The sequence below is a fragment of the Petaurus breviceps genome, unplaced genomic scaffold (genome assembly GCF_028583685.1).
Source record: "Petaurus breviceps papuanus isolate PSGF00001 unplaced genomic scaffold, PetGlider_PUasm1.0 218, whole genome shotgun sequence".
NCBI classification, from domain to species: domain Eukaryota; kingdom Metazoa; phylum Chordata; class Mammalia; order Diprotodontia; family Petauridae; genus Petaurus; species Petaurus breviceps.
In genome coordinates, this window is record NW_027185872.1 from 10,786,233 (window position 1) to 10,812,092 (window position 25,860).

At 52.8% G+C, this 25,860-nt stretch overlaps 1 protein-coding gene across 1 annotated transcript in view; it reads right to left on the reverse strand.

The window, feature by feature from the left end:
* Positions 1-6,447: 6,447 nt before the first annotated feature.
* PPP1R9A (protein phosphatase 1 regulatory subunit 9A) overlaps positions 6,448-25,860 on the reverse strand; it is a 54,407-nt gene continuing 34,994 nt past the window's right edge. The window contains exons 11-17 of the mRNA XM_069094410.1: positions 20,624-20,781; positions 20,259-20,455; positions 15,865-16,063; positions 13,089-13,208; positions 12,891-12,914; positions 11,900-12,082; positions 6,448-10,948 (exon numbers count right to left, since the gene is read on the reverse strand). Coding sequence (XP_068950511.1) covers positions 10,760-10,948; positions 11,900-12,082; positions 12,891-12,914; positions 13,089-13,208; positions 15,865-16,063; positions 20,259-20,455; positions 20,624-20,781 — 1,070 coding nt within the window. The 3' untranslated portion in view covers positions 6,448-10,759. The remainder of the gene's footprint in view (positions 10,949-11,899; positions 12,083-12,890; positions 12,915-13,088; positions 13,209-15,864; positions 16,064-20,258; positions 20,456-20,623; positions 20,782-25,860) is intronic.

Below are 25,860 nucleotides of genomic sequence, written 5' to 3' on the forward strand. Positions count from 1 at the left end.
TCCCCTCCTTTCCTTTCCCTTCTGCCTATATCTCTGCTCCTCCTCTCTGCTCTCCCTCAAAGACAGTTCTCCAGATCTCATCCATCTCCCAAGCAGCCTCTGGGTGCTTTGGAGACACTGGCTGCCAGTTCCATTCCCCACCTCCATCCCCACATTACCCACAAGGCACAATGGGGCACTGCCAAATCAGCCAGTGTGAGCTGTAGACAGCATTTTCACCAGCCCCATTCCTTCTTGTGCTGGGAGGTAGTCCACAAGCCTGCCCAGCGTTGGCACTAGGACGTGTCCTGGCACATGTCCTGCTCTGCCCTGGTTCCTAAGCCTAGTCAGCAACCTCTGGAGTAGCTGTGGCTGAGGCCAGCCTGATGCTGACCCTCTGGCCTGGCCTAGTTGAGGGTCCCACCCCCAGCACTTCAAGCATTCTTTGAACTCCAGGTGCTGATATAGACACTAGGTGAAGAAGACAGGTATGAACCAGTCCCTGTCTGTAAGATGACCCTGTCTTGGAGGGGGTCATGTATCCACTACAGGTACATACAAAGTAAACATAAGATCATGGCCATGCCAGGATGTGATGGGCTTCCTGTGTGCCAGGCTGGGTACTGGGGGGGGGGAGATGGGGAGCTGAGCCTCATTCAAAGGGAAGACTCTTCACTGAGGAGAGAAAAAAGGCTTTCTCCTGCACAGCCTTGCCACAGGGACTATATAACCTGAGTTTAGAATTAGCAAGACCTAGGCTCAAATCTCCATCCAGACATGCATGAGCTGCGCTACCCTGGGCCAATCAATCCCTTTCCTGCACCTGCTTCCCCATCTCTCCCTCTCCAGAGTCCAGCCTGGTGGGGCCTGACATGAGCTTGCTGATTGGCTGATGAGTGTCCAGGAGCCCAGGCCCCATCTACACTACAAGGGCATCTCCTCCACAACCCCCTGGACTCCAGCTTCTACTGAAGAGACAAACATTTTGGAAATTCTTCCTGCCTTTGATTCTCACTATTATTCTTCCCAAGGATTGTCTGGGACCAGGACCAGCTGCTAGGCTGTCTGGAGGCATGCTGGCAGGGTGGGAGGAGACTGCTGTCCTCATGGGACTCTTCTACCTGCCCACTCCCAGCCCCAATCAACCCCCCTTCCCCACTAAACCAGGGATTATCCACTTACCTGACCTGACAACTGTGCCATCTTTTTATGTGGGTGTGGGAACAGGGCCCCAGGGTTATGTAATACTGGGGGGGGGCGGAGCTAAATCTCCTTATTCACAAACAGGTGTGTGGCACACCTGCACACCCTTAAGAATTGTAATTGTCCTGGGTCAGGCACAAATCCTAAGGTCCCAGGAGGCTGAGTTCTTAAGATAAGGAAGTTGTCCATTCCTAATGAGGCCTGAGTGGTAAGTGACTCCTGGCCCAGCCAAGTATGCACAGAATAGCTTGGCACCTGAGAAAATGGGCAAGAAGCCAGCAGAGGGGGGTCCTGCCCATTTTAAGTAGTACTGGAGGTGGCCCAGCTTTTTCCTAGGCTCTTGTCTCTGCCAAACACTAGCCCTCTCTTGCTAACAGATGATGTGAGAAAGTCCAAACTTGATGATTCTCCTCTTTGAAAGGACCCTGGGAACCTCCTGGACTATCTGTTCTAATCCTCCCATTTTACAGTTTAGGAAATAGAGGCCTAAGCCACACAGTTGGTGTACAGACAGGATTAGAACCCAAGGTTCTTCCCACCATGCTGTGTGGCCTTGGACGAAGCCCTAACTTTTAGAGGGGACCTTTGCTCTCTGGAGTCTCCTTTTGCTGCTGGGAGTTCACTGGGAGAAACAAACACACCTGCCAAGGTGCCTTGGTATCCAAGTGATGAGCTGAGAACAGCTGGGGGGAGGAGGTTCAGGTCCCTGCCAGAGGGAGTTGCCTGGGTTCTATCAGGTCTGACATGTTTAATTTTGAGAAGCACCTCCCCCTGCAGTAAAGGAAATGGCAAACCCATCTAGTGTCTTTGGCAAGGAACCCCCCAGACAGCACTAAGATGATAAAAGAAGTGAACCCCTCAGGACAGAAGGTGTCCAACACCTACTGGGGAGAAGCACAGGACAAGCTCGGGTAACTCTAGTGCTAATGAAGTGTCTGGGCCAAAGCTGAAAGCTCAGCTGCAGATACATCTCCTGACAAAAGCAAAGTCCCGTGCTGTCCAGATCAATAGTGCACAGGAACCTCAAATGTGCCATCTCTTAACTGAGGTAAGCCAGAGGGGGGGGGGACAGGTGATGGAAAGATCAAACATCAGCTACATCTACTACTGTGGCCAAGAATCTCTTAGAAGAAATGGAGTAGCCCCCAGTCAATACAAGGGGGAGAAAAGGAATACTAGGGAATGATCTCAAAAATAGCCCAATGATGTCTGTTCAAATTCAAGGCAAACCATTCAACACAACAATAATACAAGTCTATGCTCCAACCACTGATGCCGAAGAGGCCACAGTCCATCAGTTCTGTGAAGACCTAAAACATCCTCTGAAATAACACCCCCAAAAGATGTCACATTCATTATAGGGGGTTGAAAGGCTAAAGTAGGCAATAAAAAAATAACTGGAATAACAGGTAAGTTTGGCCTGGGAGGACCAAATGAAGCAGGGCAGAGACTAAGAGAGACCATCACTAGACGTTCAATCTAGAAATAGATGGATTATATTTGGCAGCCAAAAATGGAGAAGCTCTATATGGTCAGTTAAAAGAAGACCTTGAGTTGACTGTGGCTTGGATCACGAGCTTCTTGTTGCAAAATTTAGACTTAAAGAAAGTAGGGAAAACCATCAAATGATAAAAACTGTGACCTAAATAACAGCCTTTATGAATATGAAGTGGAGGTGATGGATAGATTTTAGGGATTAGACCTGGTAGAGTGCCTGAAGAACCATGGACAGACAGCCTCAAAAAAACATTCCAAAGAGAAAGAAGAGAAGAAAGCAAAATGGCATCTGGTGAGGCTCTACAAATAGATAAGGGAAGAAGGAAAGGAAAAGGGAAATATATGCTCAAGTGAAAGGAGAATTCCAGAGAATGGCAAGGAGAGATGAGTTTTCTTAAATGAGCAATGCAAAGAAATAGAAACAATAGAATGGGAAAGACAAGCTACCTCTTCAGTAAAATTAGAGCTCTCAAGGGAACACTTCATACAAAAATGGCAGATAAAACAAAAAATTGTAGGGATTTAACAGAAGCGGAAGAGCTTAAGAAAGGGTGGCAAGAATACAAAAGAACTATACAAGAAAGATTTTAACATGGCCACGGTGGTGTACTTACTGATCTAGAAACAGACTCCGAGAGAATGAAGTCAAGTGGGCCTTAGGAAGCACTGTTGACACAAGACTGGTAGCACCTCTACTAGCCAATCCAGCTGAGCTGTTTAAAATCCTCAAAGATGAGGCTGTTTCTTGAGTTTTTATTCCCCAGTCTTGCCTACATTGCCCTTTACTCTTTTTTTAAGTAGTGTTTTTTTCAATTACATGTAAAAACAATTTTAACATTCATTTAAAAATTTGAGTTCCAAATTTTCTCCCCTCTCCTCCCCTCCCCCTTAAAATAGTAGGCAATTTGATATAGGTTATATATACACAAGCATGTAAAACATATTTTGATATTAGTCATGTTGTCAGAGAAGAAACAGACCAAAAAGGAAAAAAAAACCACAAAAGCAATAAAGTGAAAAAGTATGTTTTGATCTGCATTCAGATTACATCAGTTCTTTCTTTGGATGTGGATAGAATTTTCCATTACTAGTCCTATGGAACTGTCTTTAATCATTGCATTGCTGAGAGGAGCTGTTATTCACTGCTGATCATAACACAATGTTATTACTGTGCACAGTGTTCAACCTGGTCTGTTCACTTCACTCAGCATCAGTTCATCTAAATCTTTCCAGATTTTTTCTAAAATCTGCCTGCTCATCATTTCTTATAGCACAATAGCATTTCCATTACATTCATATACCACAACTTCAGTCATTTCCCAAATGATAGATATCCTCTCAATTTCCCATTCTTTTCCCTAACAAAAAGAGCTACCATAAATATTTTTGTACAAATAGGTTCTTTTCCCTTTTATTTGTTTTCTTTGGGATACAGGCCTAGTCTGGATGAAGGGGTATGAATAGTTTATTTGTCCTTTGGGCATAGTTGCAAATTGCTCTCTAGAATGGTTGGATCAATTCACAACTCCACCAACAATGCATCAAGATTCCAGTTTTCCCACATCCTCTCCATTTGTCATTTTCCTTTTCTGTCATATTAGCCAATCTGGTAGGTGTGAGATGATACCTCAGTTGCTTGAATTTTCATTTTTCTAATAGTGATTTAGAGCATTTTTTTTTCACATGGCAATAGATAGCTTTAAGTTCTTCTGAAAACTACCTGTTCATATGCTTTGACCGTTAATCAAATGGGGAATGATTTATATTCTTATAAATTTGACTGAGTTCTCTGTATATCTCAAGATGATACTGTTAAAATGCTGTACTCAATATGCCAACAAATTTGGAAAACTCAACAGCAGCTACTGGATTGGAAAAGATCAGTTTATGTCCCAATCCTAAAGAAGGACAATGACAAGGAATGTTCAAATTACCCAACAATTGGGCTCATTTTACACACCAGCAAGGTTATGCTTAACATTCTGGAAGTTTGGTTTTAGCAACATATGAATTGAGAATTACCAGAACAGGTTGGTTTTCAAAGAGGCAGAGGAACTGAAGACCAAATTGCCAACATTTGCTGGACTATGGAGAAAGCAAGGCAGATGCAGAAAAACATCTGCTTCTACTTTATTGAGTATACTAAAAGCGGTGACTATGTGGATCACAACAAAAGGTGGCAAGTCCTCAAAGGGATGGGAATACCAGATGACCTGACTTGTCTCTTGAGGAACCTGTATTTGGGTCAAGAAGCAACAGTTAAAACCAAACATGGTTTGGTTAAACCAAACTGGTTTAAGATTGAGGGAGGAGCACTACCAGGCTGTGTATTGTCACTTTATTTATTTAAAATACAGAGTACATCATGGGAAATTCCAGGCTGGAAGAATAAAAAACTGGAATTAAAGTTGCTGGGATAAATATCAAGAATCTCAGATAGGCAGATGATACTATTCTGATGGCAGAAAGTGAAGAATTAAGAAACCTCTTGTTGAAGGTGAAAAAGGAACATGTAAAAGTTGGTTTGAGGCTTAACATTTAAAAAAAAAACCCTACGGTCTTGGCAACTCCACCACTTCCTGGCACACAAAGTAAGAAGAAATAGAAGCAGTGTAGATTTTATATTCTTGGGCTCCAATATCATTGTAGACAGTGATTACAGCCATGAAATTAAGAGATGTTTGCTCCTTGGAAGGAAAAGCTGTGGCAAATCTGGACAGTAGACTAAAAAGCAGAAACATCACCTTACCAACAAAGGTCCATATAGTCAGAGATGTTTTCTTCCAGTAGCAATGTGTGACTCTAAAGATAGCACAATTGACACTTTCCAATTGTGGTGCTGGAGAAGACTTTTGAGAGTGCCTTGGATTGTAATATCAAAATCAGTCAATACTTAAAGAGATTAATTCCAGCTATTCACTGGAAGATCAAATACTGAAGCTGAGACTTAAAATACTTTAGCCGCACAATGAGTAGATGAGACTCACTGGAAAAGACCCTGATGCTGGGAAAGATTGAAGGCAAAAAGAGAAAGAGATGACAGATGAGATGGAGTGGTAGTGTCATGGAATCAATGAACATGAGTTTGGACTCTGAGAGATAGTGCCAGACAAAAGGGCCTGCAATGCTATGGGGCATGGGGTCATGAATAGTCAGACATGACTAAAGAACTGAACAGACAGACTACCCTAGGTGGGAGCCTGAAACAGCATTTATTTGCTTTAAAGATTCCCTGGAAGAGCTGAAAAGGGTGGATCTGTTCCTTTACTTCAGAAGTAGAGGGGCTACAGGTGCCCAATCTCACTTAGTCCGTCATGGAGGGAGTAGTGAGAGGAGCCCCAGATGAAGCATCACAACACCTGGATTTGAGGTCCATATCACAGGCAAATCAATTCTGCATACATCACATGGGGACAAGACAACTTGCCCTGCATGGACCAGGCACTGCAGCTCTAATGTGTTTGGGTAGAAAGGCTGGGCATTCCTCCCCCAATTTTAAATGAAGCACTTCAGGCAAACACAAGACAAGGCTTCTCTCATGGTGTCCAAATGGCAGTTACACAGCTACCGGTGGCGCCCTTGGCACCTCCATTTTTTCAGGTGCCCTTGGTGGAGGCAGCAGTGTCTGAGAAGCAGGAGGGGGATGTGTTCACTTGCTGCCTAGAACCCCTATCTGGCTTGGAGTCCTATCGTCCTGGGAAATGTAGGCTCTGCTCCTGAGGAATAGCCCTCCTGGGACCCTGAGGAAGAGGCCAGCACCACCTTGGACAGATCTCAAGCCTGCTCTTTATTGCATTCATTCATTGTGACAATAATACTCAAGGGCAGATTTATTTACACCAGGAAATCACATGTCATCCCGGGGGCTTTCTCCATTGGTCAGAAAACCAACAGCTGGGCGCGGGATGGCTCACTCACTCGATGGAGGGCTAAGGACGAGGATGCGCCTGGACACAGCACGCTTACTCTTCCATGCAAATGAGCAGACATCAAGATGTACAAACTAAGAATTTTGGATAACATGCTATCCTTACATACTTGAAGTTACTTCAACACTTGGTTTTCCTTCAATATGATTCTAAAGAAAGATGAAAATAAAAATGACTTTTTTTTAAACAGAGGGACAGTTCATCTTTTCTCTTTCTGAGCTGCCCAATGACCTGTTAGCAAAATGTGGCACTTGTCACTCCAAGCGATTGAATTTCCAGGGCACCAAAAAGTACAAAAGCAGTAGTTATGACGTTAAATAGGGGACGGCGGGGGGAGGAAACACAATGTTGGGCACTGGGTTAGACCTCTCGTGAGTGCCTTGTGGTCCCTGCATCATCCTTGGTGGCCAAGTGTCCCTTCACGCTGAATTCTTCCACAGATCAACAGAAGACATGGGTGTGCAAATCAAGACATTGAAAGACACAATGGAAAGGAGCCCTTCTCTCAGCGCCTTCTCAAGCATCCCTCATACACGTGTACCACACACACACACACGCTGCTCATATACACACGAAGTCCACCCACCAAGCCACCCCACATATACCATTCATACCCACATGCACTTTACCCAGCCATGAATGCCACACACCACACACATATGCACACCACACACACACCACACACCTCCTTGCCAGTCAGGGGTACCTTGTTTCCCCACCACACTGCCTTCCCTCAGAGGGAGGTCTGGCACTGGGCAGCCAAGAGGAAGATCTCAAAGCAACATGGACAAAGCACACAGAGTTCTTGCTCATTGGCCAGCACATATTTCTGAAGCCCTCACACCTTTCCATTTGCCCAAATTCCCCATAAGCCAGTTTTAATAAAAATATGCAAGTGCATATTTCATTTCAAAAGGTGCTGGAATGTCTTTGAATATCTCTGCTGAGTTACTGGGGTCATCAGAGATGTCCTCAGATGCCTTGTTTGGCTCAGGATGGACATGGGAATGTGTACCCATATAACACTGTCATGGCACCTGCCACGGTCGCCACCTCCTCTGCCTCTAGCTCCAGAGAGGGCCCCCCATCTCTGCACTGGTACCTCCTCCAGCCCACCAAAGTTAGCAGAGGATACTCAGTGTCAAGGCATCACTCTCGCTCTGTGGGTTCCTGGAAGTGTCCTGCTCATGTGAACCCTGTTACTGGACTTGTTCTTCTGGGACCTTTGTCCCCCAAGTGGGGCAGAGGTGGTTGAATTTAAGAAAGACGACTTCCTGAGACCAAGTATGTGAGACCAAGGAGAAGATCCACTTGCCTCCACCTGAGGGCTGTGTGTGAAGATTCTGTGGCATCTGCCAGTTAGGACGCTGTCCTATATACTCCCAGTCCCCCAACATCAGCCATCAGCATCTCAATGTGAGTCACAGCCTGTCTGGAGACAGACTGACTAGGGGACCCTGTAACCCCCTCAGCTTGGGGGACCATGGCTCCTGAGTGAACCCCTAGTGGAGTCTGCTTTCCTTTCTGTCACCACAAGCCTAATGAGGGATTTACAGGCAACAGAATGTGCCAACGACACATCACTTTGAGGTTTGAGTAGAATCAGATTCCCTTATTCCATTTCCAGTTCAATGGTTCTGATGTGAATCAATGAGAAACTTAGAGGGCTACCTCATGGGACAAGGATGGATTTCCAAGAGCGTTCATCTCCTCCAGCCTCCTCACTGTGCAGAAGGGGAAACTGCAATGATGCCCTCAAAAAACATGAATGCAGCTGAGGACTGAGCATTCCTCCTCTCAGACCCAGCCCCTTTTCTTGGTCCCTAGTGAGCCCCACACGGACTTCCCCCCAAGGTTTCCACCCTTGGTCATTCACTCTCACCTTCCTGCTTTCTAGCTCTGAGGTGTCTCTTCAGACAATGAAGAAATCTCACCAGTAATTTGGGTAAAAGGGTGCCGAATCCTCCTGGGAAACAATGTGATGGGGTAAGAGGTCTTCACGTGATACCTGGGGAAGGGGGTTGATGGGGGCCGAATGCCAGCAGCCCCTTAAAGGGCTCCATCCCCATCCTGCATTCTTATGGCAGTGCTCTTAAGACTGGTAGAGAGGAAGTGAAGGAACAGTCAAACTCAGAAATGGGGGTGGGAGGGATGTCCCAACTCAGCAGTAGCCTGGAGAAGTGGCTGGGGCACTGAGTGTGGGATCACAAAGGCCAGAGCTTGTATCCCAGACGCTCACTGCCTGCTGCCTGGTAAGGCTTCCTTCTCTGAGGCCTTGGACTTGATGGTCTCTATGGCTCCTCTAAACTGCAGGTCCATGATGCTGTACCCAAGAGGGGACTGAGGCTTCTCTGGGGAAGCCTTTGAGCTTCCCCCCCTCCTTAGGTCACTTCATACTCTTCCCATTTGAGCTGAGAAATCTCTGGTGAGTTTCCCATGACTCTGGGTGAGAGGCCTTCCTATGGGCAATGAGGCCACCTGGGCCCAGACATGCTCTAGCCTCTACAATTTTTGCTCTGGGGCTGTAAATCCCAGGGCATGGCCCTCAAGCTTCAGTTGTGGCTGGCCCCCTCAGGAGCTCGGTTGGCTCCCATTCTCTGCCCAGTCCGAGGCTTCTGGTCCTCAAGTGGCCAACGGGCTTCCCAGGCAGCACCACAGTGACATCAGGTGTCCACTCTGCTGCCAGCTGCTGCCCACTCCCACTACTAGACTGATGTGCCTAAAGGTAAAGCAATGACTCTCACATGTCCCACCCCAGAGCTCAGGCATCCCAGTGAAATAACCAATTCAGCCCAGGTTCCTTTTTCTTACCTAAACAGGACTTGAAAGGGCCCAAATGGTCCACCTTTCCAGAGGCCAAAGCGCCTCCAGAAAGCCCCTGGGGGGGGTGCCTTCTCTTGAACAGCATGATGCTGGCTGTGTGGCCCTCAAAGCAGCTTCAGCCTCTGACCCCAAAGACAGACAGACACACACACACACACACACACACACACACACACACCCGGGGGGCTCTGCCACCACAACATCACTGCAGGAAGACCAGGCACCTTCCATCTCTGCCCAGCTCCCTACTGCCTAGGAGGACTCACAGGGATGGCAAGGCCGGCCCCTTCCTCAATTCCAGCCCTCAGTAAAGCAGCAAAGCAAGAATCCAGGCCCCCAGGGGCTTCTGGGAGACTCATAGAAAAGCCAGTCAGGTCCCCTTCACAAGGATCTGGGATCCACAAGCACAGCAAGCAGGGTTACACAGCCCAAAGCCCTCCCTGCTTTTCCCCACATGTACATTTAGTTTCCCATCCCCCCAGCTCTCTCCTTGCTCATGGAAGGTTCAGCCTCTGCTCTGCTCACGGCCGGCCCTTGGCATGTCAGTCAAGCAGCCCCTGCAGCCTTCCCAAGTCACAGGAGGGCTCCTTGGTCACTCACAGTGGATACTTCCATGTCCCTCCAAAGCACTGGATTTGAAACACTCCCAAGCCCAAACCTGTGGAAGATCTCCCCAGTAGAAAAGAAAGACAAGAAGTCCTCCATCATGGCCCAGTCAGGCTGCTCCAGGGGCGTCCCGACTTGAGACAAAAGCAATTTCCTGTTCAGACTTTGTTGGGAATGAGGGAGTGTGGGGGGGGGCCGTCAGCACAGCTGACCAGCCAGTTGGGGAGAGGGAGCACAGGATGGGGGATCTTGGTGCCCAGGGCTGTCCAGGAAGCCTTGCTCTTCACCCTCCCTGGAGACCACCCTGAGCCACCTGCCACAGCCCCCCAGCTCTGCTTTAAGGCTCTGGCTTCCTCTTGGGCATGGACATTAGCTGGAGAGGGTGAGCCTCCCTTTCTGCTGCCAGAGAGGAGGCCATGGATGCCAGCCCTGCCCAGGCCCTGCCTGGCTCTCTACCATGTCCTCAGGTGCTCCAGGTCAGGAGGGAGGCCTGGGAGAGTCCCTGGCCCGAGCTCCCCCCCCCCCCCATACTGCCAGGGTCCCTTCTGTTTCTCCTCCACATGAGGAGCTCTGTGGTAACAACCCTAGGTGCTTTGGGATCCTCCCAGGGATGGAGATGGAGAGCACACACAGTTAGTTATTGCAGGAAGCCTCAGGCAGAGGGGCCCAGGCAGAGGGGCCTGAGGCAAGAGCCCCAGCCAGCGGCCCCAGCCCGCCTAGCCTTACTGCTCACTGGCGCCTTCTGGCGGCTCTGGGGACGTGGGCTCGGCCCTCCGGGCTTTCCTCCGCAGCTTCTCTCGCTGCTTCTCCATTTTCTCCTGGGCTTTTCGGGCCTTCTCCAGGGCCACCTTCATGTCCTTGAGCTGCTTCTTGATGAGAGCTCTATCCTGGGATGACGTCACCCCGAGGGCCTGGCAAGGACACAGGAGCAGGGGCTCAGGGCAGGAGCTGGCCAACGCCAGCCACCAACCAGCCATCAGCCAGCAGCCCTAGAGGGCTCCAAGGTCTGCAATGGACTCAACACTCATGGGATGCTCCAACAGCCCTGGGAGGCGGGCACTGCTACCGTCCCCACTGTGTGGACTAGGAAGGGGGGGCATGCAGAGGCCACCTGGACAGGCCTGGCTCCCACCACTAGTGGGCGGCTCCAAATTCAGTGCTCTGTGCGTTCTGGCGTCCCTAGTGAACCCAGGCAAAGGGTGCCTTGCTGGCAGCGGAGGATGCCTGAGGCCTTGGTCTTGGAGATGGGCATGCCTGATTCCACCTCATCTTCCTCTAACTGGGGGGTGGAATCCCAGCTCTTCCCAATGCCTGCCTTCACAGGGAGCTCAGTCACCTTCCCTTTCCTTGGTCTCACCTGTAGCCAACAAATCCCTCTGCTCTCCCACCTCCCCGCCCATGAGATTGGGAGCTGCCGGAGGGCAGACAGGGATGGTCTTCCTAGCACCCTGCCTGGCATGTAGCAGACACTTAATGAATGCTGATTGGACTGGGTGCCCTCCCAAGTCTGCTGCTGAAAATGAGCAGGGGCCTGTCTGTGAGACCCAAAGGCTCCTGTGGCTCCCCTAGTCAGCTACGACCCTCCAGACTGTCAGAGAGCTGTCAGCACGTAGGGGTGCAAGCCTGCAGAGCCCAATCATGGTCTCCAGAGAAGACGGAAGGGCATAAGGGGAGAAGGACAAGCTGCCTGGGTCCTAGGTACCATACCTAGGGGTGCCAGTGAAACCAAGGGGAGAAGGGGAAATGGGCGGGGAAAGGCTCATGGGAAGGCACCCAGGACAGTAGCATGGCTCACCCAGGGGCTTCCCTGGGATTGGCCGAGGAGACCATAGGAAGGATTCGCACCTTGTGGCCCTTCTCACCTTGAGCTTACTGCCATCCAGCTGCAGAAGCTGCTCCCCACTGACACTCTGGGCGCTAAACTCAACCACATACTGTTCCATGTTCAGGTTCCGCAGCCACTGGGACACCTGCTGCACACCCCACTCCCGGACGGCTCGGCTCGGGCCCTGGCTATGCTTGGGAGACTGCCCGTCATCGAGGATCTGGGAAGAGCGCAAAGTGGTCAGAGGATGAGCGAGCCTAACGGGTGGGCAGGGGAGGCTGCCTTCCCCCTCATTATCTGCCTCCCTCCCCAGGACAGAGTCGGAGATCCTCAGCTCCCAGTCCGTGCACCTAGGACCTCTTCTGAGGCATCTGGGAGGGCTGCCCCAAACGCTGAAGACAAAGCCTGGGGAAAGGCTGGAGCTTTTCTTTCTAAAACAGCCAAAGTGAAAGGAATGTTTGTGGGCAATGGGTCAGAACAGGACAGAGACCTACATCAACAGGAGGAACATGAAGAGCTGGCCAGAAGAAGCCAGGAGAGGAGGCCGCCGGGGGCAGAGGCTGGGGAAAGTGGAGGCCACTGGGGGGCAGAGGCTAGGGAAAGTGGAGGCCACTGGGGGGCAGAGGCTAGGGAAAGTGGAGGCCACCGGGGGCAGAGGGAGGGGAAAGTGGAGGCCACCAGGGGCAGAGGGAGGGGAAAGTGGAGGCTGCTGGAAGCAGAGGTTGGGTAGCAGAAGTACAGGAAAGTGAAGGCACAAAGTGGAGGCTGCCAGGTAGGGGAAGGTGGGATCAGCTATGATACACCCAGAAGAGTCGGTGTCCAGGAGGGCTAGTGCTGGTGACAGAGTGTGGAGACAAGGAGGGTGGATGGTTCTGGAGCCCCTTTGACCCAACAAGATGAAGCTCATGAAGACTCTAAACAAGGTCCGCCTTCCCAAAGGAAGGCCCTGACACTCTCTAACGAGGGCAGAAAGTAGCCCCTCTCCTGGGGTCCCCTTCTGCTCCACCCCCACAGCCCAGAGCTCTCACCTCATCATCGATCATATCCAGGCTCTGAGTGCGAGCATTTAGGGAAGGAAAGAAGAGGCTTCAGAACAGTGTTCGAGTCACTCTACACACATGCGGGTTGGGGGCCCCAGGAGGGATCAGACCTTCCAAGCCCACCCTCCTTCCTCCACCCCCAACCTATATCAAGAGCGGGGCCTGGACGTGGGAGGCCGCACACACCTCATCTGAAGACAGGACCAAGGATCTCGAAAGCCCTGGAGCTTTGGGGTCAGGCCCAAGGCCGCTGAGGTCAGCAGAGCTTGTGCTGCTGGGGCTGAAATCATCGGGGAGGGGGAAATTCTGCAGGAATGAAGGAAAGGAAGAGTGAGAAACGTGGGGAAGGGGGGAGGTAAGCAGCCCCTCAGGAGCCACCGTGCCAGGGCGCCCCAGGGGGAAGTCACCCCCTCTCCTGAGAGGCGCCCAGCCTGGTCTGAGGACTTGGAAGCATGCAAAGCAGGTGAGCCCCGCCACGGAACACAAGCTGCCCTGTGGAAGGCAGTGGTCTCCCATTCCTCAATATGCTGGCCCTGGGATCATAGCCATCATGAAGTAGCTCCCACAGATGGCAATCACGGACAGCTGGTCCAGCAGCTCTGTGGGGAAACCTGCCTGACCTCCAAGGCCAGGCCCTGTCCCAGGGCGATTCCACCTCAGGCAGGAAGGCCAGTGGGGGCTGTCACCTGCCCTGGGGCAGTCTGATGGGGGGGCACAGGAAAGGCAGGCTCATCTCTCTTGTGAGCCCCTCAGGAGGAGCCAGTATATAAGCATCCAGATCACAAATTCCATCCTCCACCAAAAGCACTGGGCAGCCCCAGCTCCAACCTGTCTTCGGTTCCTTGAGCTGGTGCCAAAGAAAAAGGGCCCAGAAGAGATCTGAGAGGAGAAGCACCAGAGGCCACCTCCAGGGAGTGCCAGACCCTCCACCCTTCCAGGGCCTTGCTCTGGGGGATGACCCTTGGGCAGCTTCCTCCCTGGCACCCACCAGCCCCCAGCTCAGCCCTCAGGGTTTTCTGGTGACTCTTAGAGCCGGCTCTGTCTTACCTGGGATGCCTGCCCATTCACACAGTGAAGGAGCATTGGCCTGGGCCCCCAGGCAGTCTCACCTTTAACTCTGGGCCCACTGAAGCTGTCTGACTCTCAGGATCCCCACTTCGACTCACCTGTGGCCTACTCTGCACCCTTCTATGCTACCTGCAAGAGTCTGATGTTGTGTCCCTGTACCCCAGCTGGGACCCCAAGTCTTTTCACTGTCCCCCACCAGATTCCCTTCCCTGGGCATTCCCAGCACTGACTGACTCCTGGGCTGCCAAGCACCCCTGGAGCCCCTAAGGGCAACTCTGTTGCTAGCTGTACCCAGCCTGCACTGATTGCACCTGAGACAAATCAATGGCTTGCCCTTGCCTGCTAACACTAAGGAGCTGTTTCAGCTGGTCAGTTCTGCAGCCCATCAGCTTGGGCTAAGTCCCCCAGCCCTCTGCCATGGCCACTGTCTCCTGCCTTCCCTTCAGCCCACAGTGCTCTGGATGCCAGCTGTCTACCAGCACCCTGACTCTCAGCCCCATCAGGACTCTGCCCCTGAAGTCAACCAACATGGCAGATCTCAGCCATCTTGAAAAACACTTCACCTTTCCTTTTAATTCAGAACCCCTCCCTCCCTACCCTCTCCCCATCCCAACTCTCTCCCTCTTTTCAGTGCTAAGCTTCTGGGGATGTGGGCAAAGCCAAAACCAGGGGCTGTGGGCCTTCATCCCTGCGGCCTGTCCCTTCCTACATCCTGCCACGGTGCCAGCACAGGCAGGGTCCCCTTTGACCTCTTCAGCTTTTCAGTCCTGATGCTTCCCATTCCTTCCTCCCACCTGTCCAAGACTCCTCCTTCTAGGCTACCAGGCCTTAGGCATCCCACCTTGACAACACTCTCGCCTCGGTGACCCTAAAACGCCCGCTGGTGGGGGCTTTGTCTCCCCCTGCCTGGTCTAGGTAGTGGTAGCTGCTTGAATCTTCAGACCCACCTGGCCCTTAAGGCACTGCTTCTGAATGACCTTCAGTCTCTGCCTGGCACACAATGCCCTCTATGACTGGCATTTCACCAGCCTTCCGGTCTTCCCTCAACTCTCTCTCCAGTTCCAGACCCTGCCAGAATCAGGCCTCACTCTCCAGCCTCCCTGCCTCCCCTACCCCAGGGGGCAGGGTCCAGGGTGGGCGTGGTTGCTGCAAGCTTCTTATTCCATGCCTGTCCTGGTCTTTCCCTACACTCACCTGCCTCTCCCCCACGGCCAGGGTTTTGTGAAAGTGTGAGTCCACCAGTTGGTAAAGGTTGGAGGAAGGGGCAGAGGTAAAAGGTCAAAGAGTTCCCTAAACTGAGGCTACACGTTCTGCCTCAGGTCTCAAAGGACACAGTCCATACAGGTCACTTATTACTGTTCTCTGTGCAAAGGACTTCAGAGTCTCCACTCTGCACTCTGCCCCGGCCTCAACAGTCAGACCAGGGACAGAGGATCCTCCCCAGGGGCCACGGAGGCAGCTGCTGCACTTAGGAGAGATGCCCAGGGGACCCTACTATGTGCCAGGCCCTGCACGAAGCTGGAGGGGAGGCGATCCACAATCGCCCTCCTGCGGGCCTCAGTGGCCCAATGTGTGACAAGCCCAGGGGACTGAGAAGAGGTACCACAGGGCAGGGCTGTGTGAGGAGTGGGAGGGGCAGGGGGAAGTGAGAGGGGGGGAGGGAAAAGGTGGGAAGGGAAAATGGATAGTGAGAGGGAAGGAGGGAAGGGGGAGGGGAGAATGAGAGGGGAGGGAGGAGTGAGAAGGGTGGGGAGGGGAAGGAAAGTGACAGGGGAGGAGGAGGGGGAGGCCTTTCCCACACCACCAGTCCTGGGCATCACCAACCAGGGCAGCCACACCAAGGTGAAAAGAAGAAGGGGTCCTAGTCTGGCTTTTTGGTGCCCAGGTTTTCTACCTTGGACCCTTTTTTATGTGAGCTGGGCTGCCCAGGAGGAGGCTCAGGGGCTGTGGCTGGTGCTGGCCGGTTTCGGGAGCCGTGGGGTCCTTTTCTGCGGGCACTAAACCATGGGAAGGGAGCGTGAGTCGGCCGAGCGGGCGGCTGCACTCCGGAAGGCGTCTCAGGCTCCATATTCTGCAGCCTGTCTTTGAAGACCCTGTTTGTGAAAAAAAGCGGGTTAGGTGCTGAGGGGAGGAGGGTGGGCAGTCAGGGAAGGGTCCCTGCACATCTGGCCTCTCCACGTGGTCTTGTCCCCTTACCCCTCCCAGCCCAGAGACAGCAAAGGCCCAGGGGCAGCCTGCATTAGGGTGGAGCCTCTCAGTCTTATCTCAGCTCAGCTGGACCAGCTGGGAGATGCTGCAGCACTGGGGCCTCTGCCCTGGGGCCACCCTGCCTCCAAGTTGCAATATGTCCAGAACAGAACACAGGGTTGTGGATGGAAAGCCAGAGTGAGCTTTAGGAAATATGGCTGGGGGGCAGGGGCCCCAGGGCTGGGCCAGGGTTAGCCTGGTGCCATCCTTCAGGAGCAGTGAGCAGGCCTCTGCCGTTCCCAGCCTTCCCACCCTTGGCAGGTGCAGCCCTTTCCGAGGTGGGGAGCCGCCATGGCCTCAGACATGGGGCTCTTCCAGAGCTTCCCTGGGTTTTCTCCCCTGACCTCGAGCTTTCTTTTGTGGTTTTTATTCATGTGGGGTAGGAAGGCAATGCACACTGATATGGCACCTGCTGCATGCTGGCACCCGGCTGGATCCTCCTGCAAAGTCAGGGCTGCTCCCCTCGTCCCTAAGGGAGGCCCAGAGGACAAGCACCTTGCCCAGAGCCGTGCAGCTCCCAAGCCTCAGAGGCTGCATTTGACCCAGTGCTCTAGGCACTGCACCCACCATTCATGGGGCAGACACGTGCGGTCCACTAAAACTCCCAGATCTTTTTCAGATACACTGGCTGGCTAGTCCCGTCTTCTGGACCTTATAACAGTGTGGAGCTTTAGGTGTGTCCCTGCTCCAGTCCATCCTGATTTGACTTGCCCCTGGGATCCAGCACAGTTCTGTGGCATCCAGAAGCCTGGCAGGCCTGCGCAGAGTGGGGGAGAGGGGTGCTTTGATCCAAGCCACCGATAAGGTTAAACGCCAGGGGGCCAAGAATGGGTTCGTGGGGCTCCAATCCGTCAACAGCTAGTAAAAGCTTGCAAAGTGGCAGGGTCTGTTCCTGGGGCCCTGCGCCCTCTCGGGGAAAGAACTGTCTATAACCAGACGACATTGTAGGCACCAGAATCAGGCACCTTCGCCAGGATCGTGGTCCCACATCTCGCCCCATCTGGCTCAAAAGCATAGCACCCCCAGAACATGTCAGAGGCTCTGCCCATAGGCGGGTACTCAGGGCATGCTATGCACCAGTCCCTGAAGAGGACATGGGGCTCGAAAAGAAAGGAATCCCTACATGAGGACAATCCCACCTATGTCCACACTAGCACCCAGCGATGGGCCGGACTGGCAGGGCCTTTGGTGCCAGAGGTCTGACTGTGCATTCTCAGGCTGCAGCTTCCCTTCCCAAGGGCTCACAAACCAGTTGTCTGATAAAGCCCTTTTCATTCTGCCAGGATGGAGAGTAAGTTCACTGGCCATCATTTCCCTCCCCTTTTGGAAATCAGGATAACATCTGGTGCCTTTGCTTGTTTTCCAAGAGCAGATAAGATGTCACCCAAAGCAACTCGGTCACCCCGTGATCCAATGGCCAATCAGGCCGTCCATCCAGCCCTGGGGACCTGACCCCACTGAGAAGTTGGAGATGCTTCTGGCCTCTCCCCACCTACGCCTATGTCACTTGCCCCAGTGCCAAGGTCTCTGCCATTGAACAGAAAATAGCAGAAGCATCCTCTGCCTGGCCCCCAGAGGGATGCCAGTGCTACTCAGGTGTCCCCCTAGCCTCCAACATGCCTAAGGCTCCAGGATCTTCCACCTCTTCCCTGCCTCAGACCTGTCCTTTCAGGCTGGGCACCCCAGGCCCACATCATCTCTGCCAGTCTGCCACACCTTCCTCCAGGGCTCCCGTCCCTGGCCTCAGATCCTGCTTCTCCCCCTTTTGAATCCTCTGCAATATCTGCTCCTCGAATCTGGGTTTTGTCTCTGACTTCCTCTCCCTTTCACCTGTCAGGCCTAGTTCCTGACAGCCCAGCTCTCTGACTCCAGGCACAGTCCTGATGCCTTTGGCACAACCTTTAACTGACTTTTTACCACTCAGAATGCCCCTCAGTGTGGGGAGGGGGCTCCTCTCCCACCATCAGCTTCCTCTCCTGTTAAGCCAAGACTGACACTTTAAGAGGCTCAGTGTGCATTTTGGGGGGAGGGAGCGATTGGGGTGAAGGGACTTGATCAGGTTCACACGGCTAAGCATCTGAGGCCTGATTTGAACTTAGGTCCTCCTGACTCCAGGGCCAGTGCCTCTCCTCTCTACCTAATATACTTAGGGTCAGGAGGGTCAGTACATAGGATTCCATTCAGGCAGAGAACTCTCAGCTTCTGCAGCCCCAAGTGCTGAAGTGACCTGTGCAGGGTCACCCCAACAGGGGCTATGGTCTGGACCACCTCAGACTGGGATCTGCCTAATCCAAGTGCACTCTGCCAGGCCCCAGGCATGTGCAGGCTGGACCACAGGGGCTGCATCCTGATGTGATTCTGTCACCACACTGGGTGAGAACATGAGGCTTGGTGTCAGAAGACCTGAGTTCAAATTCCACATCCGAGACTTACCAGAAGCTTTGGGACCCTTCTCCCAGGCTGTCTACTCCTCTGTAAAATAGGGATGCTAGGAAGCCCCAGCCACCAGGGCTGCTGGGGGATCCGATGGGATGCCATCTCCAGCCTTGGAGGCTCAGTCCACTTCCTCCTCTTTATTTCTGCTGTCATCAGGAATAAGCAGGACCCAGGCAGGGCTCTCCCGCATGCCGGGGACTGTCCCTGGAGGACATGAGTCCAGAACTCAAAGCTGAGACTTTGCTCCCTGAAAAGGATGTTTGGCAGGGCTGTCTGAAGACGCCTCAGCCCCAGGTTCCACGTGGCTCATGGTGGCCTTCATCCTCGGGGTCATGACAGGGCCACGCTGACACACCCCAAGTGACGGTCAAGGCAAGAGGGGGGCAGGGGTGCCATGCCCCTGGGCCTCACCCCTTTGTCCTAGCTACACTCCGGCCGCTGCGTTCACAGGAGCTAGTGGTCCAAGAGACGTTGCACTGCTGTCCCCTCATTACCACCTGCTACCTGCTGCTGAGGGCCCACTGGCTTCTAGCTCATCCTCCTTGAGGGGTTTCTTTCATCATGTCACCTATGAAAGGAGGCTCTGAGCCGGCTCAGTCACAGTGGGGTTCAGGCCTTGGGTCTTCTGGACTTCTGGAAAGCTCTGCCTGCTGACCCAGCTCCATTCAGGGCCTGCCCCAAGGGGTGCCATATTCAGCTGGGTCCCTGTCAGCTTCTCCCACCGCTGGGGGTGGAGGGTGCGCAGGTACAGGACAAGCACCCCTCACCCCTGCACCAGGGCTCATTCCCACTGGGTCGCAGAGAACTTTTCCTCAGTCTGACGTGTCAAAGGACAATGGACAAGAAGACATGGGACTGTGGAGCTCAGGGGACATGGGGTGATGTCTCTGAAGGGCCTTTCTGAGACCCTGAGACCCTCAATGCAGTGCCCAAGCACACACCTCTTGGGTTCTATGGGCACCAGGCTGAGCAGGTCCCCTCAGGCATTCAGAGATGAGTCTGATTCCAAGGTGATCGAAACATTATATACTGAGGCAGCCCCAGACCACAAGTGTGCATGGCCCAAGGTATGTTCATGGTGTCAGAAGACTCGGACTGGGCCTTGTCGCAATTGAACTGTGAGGGGCAGCTCCTTTCCAAGGCCCAGATCACACCTCTGGGCCCTGGGGGCTATTTTGGCACAGTCCAGTCTGGGATTTACACCAGGACCAAGTCAGCACCAATGAGAGAAGCCTGCAGATGAGCAGAGGCCTGGCCTCACCCCAGGAAGCAGCACCTTGGCACTTACCTGGAGGCTGGACCTTCCAGCTCACCAAGCTCGTGCTCAAATGCCCACCCTCTATGTCCTGCTGATCACACACGACCTCACTTTGGGGTCCCTGTGGCCTCCCGCTGGCCCTGCCCTGGCTGAGACGCCTTCTCCTCAGCCTTATTCTGGCTCCCCAAGAGCCTCCCAAGGCCGACCTCTTTAGGTAAGGCCTGGCCCAGGCCTGTCTCCTCCTCCCACCCCGCACAGGGAGGTCTTGGCCTCCTGACCCAAGAGGATGAGGCCCTGGCCGAAGGCACAGACGCAGAGCAGGTGGAAGCGGAGGAAGGGAGCGGTACCTTTTCCTGGGGCCACCTTCTCGGTGGCGGCCGAGCGGTGGGAAGGAGCGGGCTTTGAAGGAGAGTGGAGGAAAGCGCTTCCCCCGAAACAGCGGTAAGGTGGATGGTGCGCCCGCGGGTGGCCATGGGGCTTCCTTTGGCAGGTCAGCAAGGCTGGCAGAGGGGACTGTGGCCTGTGCCTGCCCGAAGGTGCCGGTCTGGGAGAGGACAGAGCGGGTTATCCAGAGGCCACATGGGTCAGGGGAGGGAATGAAGTGGGGTGCCCCGACATGAGAGAATCGAACCCCTAGCCTGCCTCCTGATAGGCCTACTGGGCCCCACTGCGACAAGCCCCAGGCCAGACCGCCAGCAGGGCGCACTCTCACCTTCCGCTCCATGCTGTCCTCCCCATCCGTGGAGCTGACGCTATCATAAAGTCTGCTCCGGGAGGGCCTCTGCCGTTTGTTCTTCACAGAGAGCTGGGCCCGGGTTTTCTGGGCTTTGGAATCCAGACGTTCTGTCTCTGGCACCGCTTCGTTCAGGTCTGAGGAAATAACATTCAAAGGTCATCTCCAAGCAGAACAGAGCTCAGGGCTCTGGACATGAGGGCCAGCCACAGGCAGGCCCAGGGTGGGTACCCATGGAGTGGAGACCAGTCCCAGGCTCCCCTGGTAACTAAGACAAATGCCAGAGAGCAGCTGAGGCCTGGGGAGTTGAGGCTGGCTTTCAAGGCCATAAGAACACAGGGGCCCAGGGAGGGCAAGGGGCATTTGGGTCATATAGGTAGCCACTGTCCTGCCCTCTCTTGGCCTCTGGTATGAGCAGCCCTGACTTCTTTCCTACTTTTACTTTTCTGTACAAACTTTACTTGTAAAAGGAAGGATTCTTAAGCCAAGGCTCAGAGCTTAGATATGGAGGGGCCCACCCAGGACATCTTCTTCAGGCCCCCATAAGAGGTTCCTGGGATTAATGATGAAAGGGGCAGAAGAAAGTGCACCACCCCACCCTGTCATTCTTTATGTGAAAAATCATGTCCAGAGACAGCAACGGATTTTCCCAAGGTCACACAGCCAGACAGACAAGGGCAGGGATCTGAACCCAGGGCGCCCCTTACTACAAACCAGGCTCATTTCTACTCCTTCCCTCATGATATTCTGGCCCTTTTGACCACGCTCTGGAGAAATTAACATTATACTATTATGTTAACAATGAATTATTCATTTGTGATCCACCCTTGTCCTTTTATTTCTCTTAAAACCCAACTCCTGAAGAGATCAATCAGCCTCTGAAGGGCAGGACCCCACCCAAAGGGAGACCTACCAGAATGGGGGGAGGACCCCCCGTCCTTGGTCCTCTCCATTAGAGTTGAGGGCCACTGAATTCAGGAAGGAGAAAGGCAGCCAGAGGGGGCTCAATGGGGATGGCTTCCCCTGCCCAGGAGTCTCGAGGCCTCATCCCCATTAAATGTCCACCAATCACGATCAAGTTTCACTTGTCAGAGGAATTCCCTTTCAGAAAAGATTTAAGGCCTTTCAGGGTCTCCCTTGTGTTTGGTTAGCAAGTAGAGCCAATGACCAACAATTTACTGATTGCTGGCTAGTCTAATTAATAAGTTGAGTATTAATTCCTTAGAAACTCAGTTTCTCAGGGATTTTATTCTTCTCAGTCTCATCCCAGAATCTCAAGGGCCAGACAGGAGGTCAGCTGAAGGGGAAACATTAAGCCTTGTGGGGAGGCAGGGTGGGTCCATTCCGCCTCACCAGGTATGGGAAAGTGACAATGAGAGGCAGAGAGTGAAGTCTGAGAAGAGTCTGAAACCCAGGACAGACGGAGAAGGGCCTCCTGTGCTACCCTGCACCCCCAGGGCCAGCCAGGGCTCAGAAGGCAGAGCCCTGAATGACAGGCCATGGTTTCCTAGGCCTAGGCCCCAGTGAGGAAAGCCACCCTGACCAAGGCATCCCAGTCTTGACCTTCACGCCCACAAGCTTAGCTCTCACAGCATAAACCTAAACCCAGCTGTCACCACCACCATCATCATTAGCTGTTATTAATCATGACGACCCTTTCCCTTGCCACTACCGGCAAGTGAGGAAGAAAGGAGAAGGGCATACACCTTCATAAAGTGCCTACTGTATACCAGGCCTTGTGCTAAGCACTTTTTACATGTAGTTTCTCATTTAAGCCCCACAACAACCCAGTAAGGTTGGTGGCATTATTTTAGTTTTGAGGAAACTGAGGCAGGCTGAAGTGCTTGACCTGCCCAGGGAGCAACAGCTTGTGGGTATCGGGGGCTATGCCTGAATTCCCGTCTTCCTGCCCCTTTGCCCAGGGTCACACAGAGGGCAGTTGTCAGGGCCGAGCCTGGAGCTCACAGCTGCTGACTGCAGTGGTGTTCTAACCCTTCCACAACACTATCCAGCCTGTGCCAGTAACTGCTCCTCAGAAAGATTCTGAAAAATGAAGCCAAAAAGCAAATTTCTACAGACTGAGAACTCTGTCCGAGTGTGCTAGGTCACAGACTGCCTTCCCTATTCCTTCATTGCTTCTTGGAATGCAACCTCTGAAATCACAGCCTGGCCAAAGTAGGTAAAGCAAGAAGGGCTGGCCCCTGCCTCACTACAACATCTGTAGAGGGGCCAGCCCCTGCCTCTCCCCAATATCTGCAGAGGGTCTGCCCCACCTCACCCTAACATCTGCAGAGGGGCCAGCCTACCTCACCCCCAACATCTGTAAATCCAGTCCCTACCTCACCCCAACATTTGCAGAGGCCAGCCCCCACCTAGCCCCAACATGCAACAGAACCTTTCACCACACTTATGCCCCTGGGGACAGGCTGGATGGTTACAAGGAATTGTGGTATATTTCTGCAAATTAGGATGCTGAGGGTGGGGCAAAGGATAGTTTCCTTCCTTCTGAAGAGTGTTCTCTGTGTATCCATGGGGAAAAGCCAGCCAGCTTTATTCATTCTGCCCCAACTCAACCCCCAGTAGGGGTGCCGATATTAAGGTAGCGCCCTGTGACCCCTTCAGCCTCCTCCGTTTCCAGCTCCTTGGCCAGGTTCTGGGAGTAGCCCCATCTCTGGGCCTCCAGGGCTCCTTTGTCTGCTCAATGTCACCCCATCAGGACAAGAGACTTGAGTGTTCAGAGCTGGAACAGTTTATATTTGCCTAGCACCCCGGGGCAGGAGTGGGGGAGGGAGGGGAAGAGGCTTAATAAATCCTTACTGACTTGTCCTTTTGAGCAAAGCCCTCAGAGAACAGGAGGAAAAAAAAAAGCATCCTATTTTTTTATCCCAAACCCAGTGCTAAGCAAATAGCAGGTGCTTAATAAATGCATGCTGATTAATGCCCCCAGTTTACATATTTGAGGTTAAATGGGTTGCACATGGTTTCTTGTGAGTGAAAACTGGAAGCAGAATTTGAACCCAGGTCTCTTGGGTTCTTCAAGTCTGGTGATGCACCATCACTCCAGGATTCTAGCAGGAGCCCTCTAGAGGCAGGGTTCACAGCCATGCCTTCTGAGGGCAGGCCCTCCCTGCCCAGAACCAGGTTTTCAAATGCAGAAAATAAAACAAGTGACAAAGGCAGCCAACAATACTGCAATAAAGACGTAACCTTTTCCCATCGTATTCCCATGCAGGGACCTGCTGAAATCTCTGTACTGAGCGATGGGCAGCCTTGGCATAGGATACAGGATTTCCTTCCCTACAATCATGACAATTTCAGGCATTATGACAAAGGCAACATTGTAGCAGATGTACTTATAACTTAGTAACCAGAAGATCCATTGGCTACAAAGTAGCTACAGAGTGACCTACTGCTGGTATTTGGAGCAACCCCCCTCCCCAGGCCTGCAATTGGCCCCTTGTTCTCTGGTTACCATTACTACCTTGAGCTCCCATTAGCAGTGGAAGCCAGACTCAAGCTCCTGAAGCCTGGTGGCCCTCCTCCCCAAAGGGCTGCTTCCCAAGCCATCCCTGGGCAGGTGAGAAGCCAAGGGAGGGGGCTTGAGAATCCCAGCTGCGGCTGTCCCCTGTGTCTTAAGGTTGTTTTTCAGTTCTGCCAGTCTCTCTGCACCAAAGAAAAAAATCTAAGACCGCCAAGTTGAATCCAGCTATTATCAGCTCTTTAGGCCTGGCCTGTCTGCTCTCCTACCTGCTGGATGCCACAGGCACCTTCACCTCAACTTTGTCAGAACAGAACTTCATCTTTCCCCCCAAAACCTCCCCTTTCCCTGGCTTCCCCAACACTTTTGAGGGTAGCACCATCTTCATGGTCACCTAGCCAGGAGCCTAGGTGTTATCCCTGACTCCTCACTCTTTCAATACCACCCCCCCACACCAACCCCACCTCAGTCCAATCTGTTTCCACTGCCTGGAAATTTTACCTTTGTAATATCTTTCGTATACATCCCCTTCTCTCCTCTGACACAATCCTCATCCCCTCACTTAGACCACTCAAGTAGCTGCTGGGGGGCCTTCCTCAAGCCTCTCCCCACTCCAGTCAATCTTCCATTCAGCTGCCAAAGTGAAGTTCTTAAAGTCCAGGCCGGACCAGTGACTCTCTATCCCCTCCAGGATCAAATATGAAATGTTCTGTTTGCCAGTCATTCCCTTCCCCAGTCTTCTTACCCATTCTCCCCTCCCCCCCTCCTTTTCCCCCCCCCTCCCCCCCCCCCAGTCTTCTTACCCCTTCTCCCCTCCCCCCTCTTCTTGCCCCTTCTCTCCCTCCCAACCCCCACCATGTGCTTGGCAATGCAGTGACACCCACCTCCTTGCTGGGCTTCCCACTAAACGCTCTTTCTCCAGGCTCCAGGTATTTTCCCTGGCTTCCCCCCATGCCTGAAGTGCCCTCCCTCCTTATCTCAACCTCCTTTTAAGACTGAAGCCCTGCCTTAGAGAGGAAGCCCTCCCTGAGCTCCCTTAATTCTAGCACTTTCTTTCAATGATTACCTCTAATTGAGCCCATTCGTACACAGCTGTTTTCACACTGTCATTCCCCCCCTCCCTCAATAGGGACTGCCTTTTGCCTTCCTTGGCATTCTCAGCACTTGGCACAGTGCCTGGCACACAGTAGGTACACAGAAAAAAGTTTACTGGTGGTGTCCCTTCTCCAGCAGACTTGGAGGAGGAGCCTGGTAGACGTCAGTCACTCCCTCTGGGCTCTGACTGAGTTTTTCATTCTCCTGGGTCATGCACAGACTTGGTGAGGCTCCCAGCTATGCTCCCAGCTTGGATGCATAAGCTTGGCTGCAGCATCCTTCTGTGTAAAGGGAGGCCATTGGATGTGCAAGCCTCTGTGGTTTCTCCCCAACTTGGGTGAGGACCCAAGGGTCCTGTCCCTACCCTGCTGGGGTAATGGAGACCACTCACAACAGAGCCCTGCCTCCAAGGAAGGCAGCACAGGCTGGGCTCCTTCCTGAGGAAAGCCTTCCCACACTTAGGGGGATAGAAAAAGTGTCTACAGGGAATAAAGGGAAACTTGACCCTTGTCAGGAAACTGAAGAGGAAAGGTCACAGAGGAAGAAGGAAGAAAGGAAGGGAGGGAAGGAGGGAGGGAGGGAGGGAGGGAGGGAGGAAGGAAGGAAGGAAGGAAGGAAGGAAGGAAGGAAGGAAGGAAGGAAG